The 4,431-nt window shown below is 45.9% G+C and overlaps 1 protein-coding gene across 1 annotated transcript; it reads left to right on the top strand.

The window, feature by feature from the left end:
* The first annotated feature begins 477 nt into the window (after nt 1-477).
* Nucleotides 478-994, top strand: LOC119314790. The gene has a single exon (XM_037589467.1). It carries the CDS (start codon nt 642-644, stop codon nt 909-911), a length of 270 nt encoding a protein of 89 aa, XP_037445364.1. The 5' UTR covers nt 478-641; the 3' UTR covers nt 912-994.
* The last annotated feature ends 3,437 nt before the right edge of the window (nt 995-4,431 follow it).

Here is a 4,431-nt window from a genome sequence, read left to right as displayed (position 1 = left end):
TGCACCAGTTAGGACAAAACAAGTGAGCTTCCCGTGGGAAGCATGCATGCCGTGCTGATGATTTGTGGTGGTTGTAGTGCTAGCAGTGTAGTGAAGCTGGCCGGCCATTAGGAGGAAGTAATTGACCACGTTTTGCAGGCCAGTGCCTGAAACTAGCAACCATGCCTACCCATATGATTGATGCAGACGAGTGGCCGAGGTAGACGGGAAGGAGTACGTACGTGGCACGATCGGACAAGAAGAGAGAAGATACTTGCAGAGGCAGGGCGTACGTGGCACGGGTCAAGTGGATTGCTTTGGCCGCGGAGCAAGCGAGAGCGACGGAAATGGACGGAAGCAAGGCAACCACCTGCACCTACCTCCAAGGAAGGTGCGTGCGCACGCGCAAACGCGGGCGTCCACAAATAGATCACCGATCGCTCGCGTGCTCCACCACTCCTTCCGACGCCGGTGGGCCTCGCCGGCTTTATATATATCGAACAAACAGAGCTGCTCTGCTCATCGCTGAACCCACCGGTACACCACCACCACCACCACCCCACAGCTGCAGCAGCATTCCAAGAAACCTCTCCGACTCCGCGCGCCGCTGCAACTGCAACTGATCGCGCAACAAGGCACCACACCAGTGTACTGTAGTCATCATGGCCCCAGCCGAGAGATCCTGCACGATCGGCCGCTTCGCCGCGGACGAGGCGGCCCCGCCGGAGACCCTCCACGTAGTGCGGCTGCAGCGGCTCCGCCTCCGTCGCGCGGCGGAGGGATGCCTCGACCCCATCGCCGAGGAGGACGACTACGCTGGCAGCAGCAGCAGCAGTGGCGGCGAAGACGACCACGATGGCCCCGCCGGCTCGCCCATCGCCCACGGCAGCAGCAGCAGCGCCACCGTCGACCTTGCCCAAAGTTTTCGCTGATAGGCCAGATCAACTAGACACAGTGTTTAGCAGTATTAGCAGAATTTCATTTATGAAACCACTAAGGAAATTTTGATGACTAAGGCTAGTCATAGTGGGAGTAACTTAGCTAGTAACATAGCGTACTTCAAGAAATTTTTGCTTATGTGGCAAGTATTTGTGGTAATGTAACATAGCGCTTTCAAAGAGAAGATGAGTCTACAAGCTAATAATTGTAGCCATCTATGACACTACTATCATGTTACTTTACATTATAAAGGTAGTAACTTAGACTAGTGTCATATGCATGACACTAGTCTAAATTACTCCCCACTATGACCAGCCTAATACGCCGTGTATACGGCCTTGCTGTCTGCGGAGATGACGTTCTGGTGCAGGTGAGAACAGGAGTTCGGTCGTGCGTAGTACTACCTCTCTTTCAGTTTACAGGGCGTGCGCGTACCCATAGGTCGTTAATTTGGTCAACCTAATACAAGTCATATATTACAAAAAATATACCAACATAAACTTCGGAGTTTCTACTTTCAAAAGGTATAATTTTTGTGTTGTATAGTTTATATTAGGATGATAAAATTGGCAACCTAAGTATACGCGTAGGACTTCTAAACCGAAACGGAGGTAGTAATGAGAGTTGGCCAGGTTCTTCAATGCTTCTGTAAATGCGCCGACGTGCTTTTTTGTACGACGAATAGTGCCGCTTGTTTTACGGGGTTAAGCCTCGACTAATTACCCAATCAGTTGCATGCTGCTCAATTATACAAAGAAGACACAACAAACGACTATAAACGAGGTGATTAATTAGTGTAAGTATTTCGGCTCAAAAACATTTCAGTTCAAAAGCAAAGTGAAACTTTCGGATGTATTAGCCGTCTGATCCTTAATTAGAGTTCACCCGCAAAAAAATCTTTGAATACAGCAAAAATGAGACGATTAATTAATACAAGTGTTCGGGCTAAAATATGTTTTGGTTCAAAAAGCAAAGTAAAAGCATTTCGAATGCATTAGTCACCAAATTCTTAGTTAAATTAAAAAAGGAGGCGAATAACTAGTGCAAGTATTTCAGCTCAAAATGTTTCTGTTCAAAAACAAAGCGAAAGTACTTCAAATGTATTAGTCGTCCGATCCTTAATTAGAGCAAAAAGGACGTGATTAATTAGTGCTTGTATTTCGGCTCAAAAATGTTTTGGTTCAAAAGATAAAGTGAAAGTATTTCCGATTTATTAGTCATATGATCCTTAATTGGAGCAAAAATGAAGCGATTAATTAGTGCAAGTATTTGGCTTACAAAATCTTTTAAAAAACTAAGTGAAGGTTTTTTGGATTAATTAGTCGTATGATCCTTAATTGGAGAAAAAGGAGACAACTAATTAGCATTTGCATATGATCTGTGTTGTTAATCTGGCTATTCAGTAGTTAATCTAGCTATTAATCAAGAGAGGGTGATTGATGCGTTAACTATAGGAATACACGCGTGGCGGTTGGGTATGATGCAGTTAATTAGCTCTTGATCGTGGTGGGTTGGCAGGAGATTTCAGACAAGAGCAGGATTCATCATTTAATGCTGACATGAGCAGGACCCACTTAAATGTGATATACTAATGATATACGGGATGGCTGTCATAATTATACATAGAAAAAAATCAGAGAGATACTAGTTACTGACGGCTTTTGATGAACCTTGAATGGTGAGATTTAGGGGGTGGCATGAGCAGGTTCTCCTTCGTTTTTTCCTGTTCCGTATTCACTATTATCCACGAGACTGTTCCGTATCCACTATTATCCTCTGCTCTTGATACTCTGCTTATCTTAACATGAGACTGTTCCGTATTCACTATTATCCACCTTCACTGCACATTTTGTGACACATGTCGAATGCGGCAACGGGCAAAAGGAAAAAGTACAACAAAGCTCAGTGACGCGATAATTCATCCTTGGATAAAGGAGAATGTACCGGCGGACCCAATCCTCGAAGAAAACATATAAACTAGCATATCTTCAGTGTCAGTAAACACATGCTTTAATGTCCTGGCTAGGTGGGATGGGGGCTGGGAAAAGGAAATTAGTCTCAGTACAAGTTGCTGCTATTTTCTGGAGTATCTGGAAATCTAGAAATTCAGCTTGCTTCCAGAAAATTTGGCCATCTGACCCTAGTGTTTTTTTAGAATGTCACATTGGAATAATGACTGGAGTTCTTTGTAGGTGAACGAGGATGCAAAGCTGGGGCTACAACGGTGCGCAAAACTGCTGGATCGAGTCGCAAGTGAAATCTTTCAAGCACAGAGGAGTTGTGCGCCTTGGACCCGAGGCCGGGGGGTGGTTGACTTGAGGACGAGCTGCATCTACCCTGTTGGGATATCCTCCTCATGTGGGCTGTGAGGTGATGACCATTTGAGGCCTTTTAGGCAGCCCAAACGGTGTAGAAGCCCACTACCCATTAGGGTTATGACCTAGGGTCATTTTGGACTTTGCACATGAGTGGATGGGGATGCTTTACCCTCCATCCAGCAGCCACCACCAAGTGTGACGAAAATTAGTTCATCCTCCAAGAGAGAAGAAGAGGGAAAAAACTAAGAGAGCAAGGAAAGAAGAGGAATATTGAAGGAAGAAGCAAAGGGAGCTCCTCCCCAAGGTTGTGATGGTCCAGATCCACTACCTTGCCTCCTTCAAGCTTCAGTTCCACCATCTTTGGTGAGATTGTTCCAATCCCTAATTCTTGATCTCCAAATCTTGTTGTGTTCATCCAAGATTCAGAAATCTTGATGTATGAGATCCTCTAGTGTTGTCTAGAGAAGAACTTGTTATATCTCACATTTTATAATAGTGGAAGAGGATTTGGGTGGCTTCGGCCCATGGTTTTTCCCCTCAAGTTGAGGGATTTTCCACGTAAATCTGGTGTCTCTTTGTTGATGCTTGGTGCTGTCCAGAAACTTACTCCTACCACAAGACACTAGGCTGAGGAGTGTCTTGCCTGCTGTTTAACATTTTCTGCCTCCATATATACTGCTGCATATGTTTCCTTCTGTCGGTGTCAAAACCGGCGGATCTCGGGTAGGGGGTCCCGAACTGTGCGTCTAGGCCGGATGGTAACAGGAGGCAGGGAACACGATGTTTTACCCAGGTTCGGGCCCTCTAGATGGAGGTAAAACCCTACGTCCTGCTTGATTAATATTGATGATATGGGTAGTACAAGAGTTGATCTACCACGAGATCGTAGAGGCTAAACCCTAGAAGCTAGCCTATGGTCTGATTGTATGTATATATTGTATATCTATGGACTAGCCTGGCCTCGGTTTATATAATGCACCGGAGGCCTAGGATAACAAGAGTCCTAGCCGAATACGCCGGTGGGGAGAAGTCCTTGTCTTGATCGCCAAGTCTTGTGGAATCTTCCTTGTATGCGGCAGTTGTCTGAACTGGCCCATGAGTATACGGCCACGGGGGTCCTCGGCCCAATCTGTCAGATCGGGAGATGACGTGGTGAGTACCCCCTAGTCCAAGACACCGTCAGTAGCCCCCTGAA

The sequence above is a fragment of the Triticum dicoccoides genome, chromosome 6A (genome assembly GCF_002162155.2).
Source record: "Triticum dicoccoides isolate Atlit2015 ecotype Zavitan chromosome 6A, WEW_v2.0, whole genome shotgun sequence".
NCBI lineage: Eukaryota > Viridiplantae > Streptophyta > Magnoliopsida > Poales > Poaceae > Triticum > Triticum dicoccoides.
The sequence above is the reverse complement of the archived record's forward strand: the minus strand, read 5'-3'. Positions and strand labels throughout refer to the sequence as shown.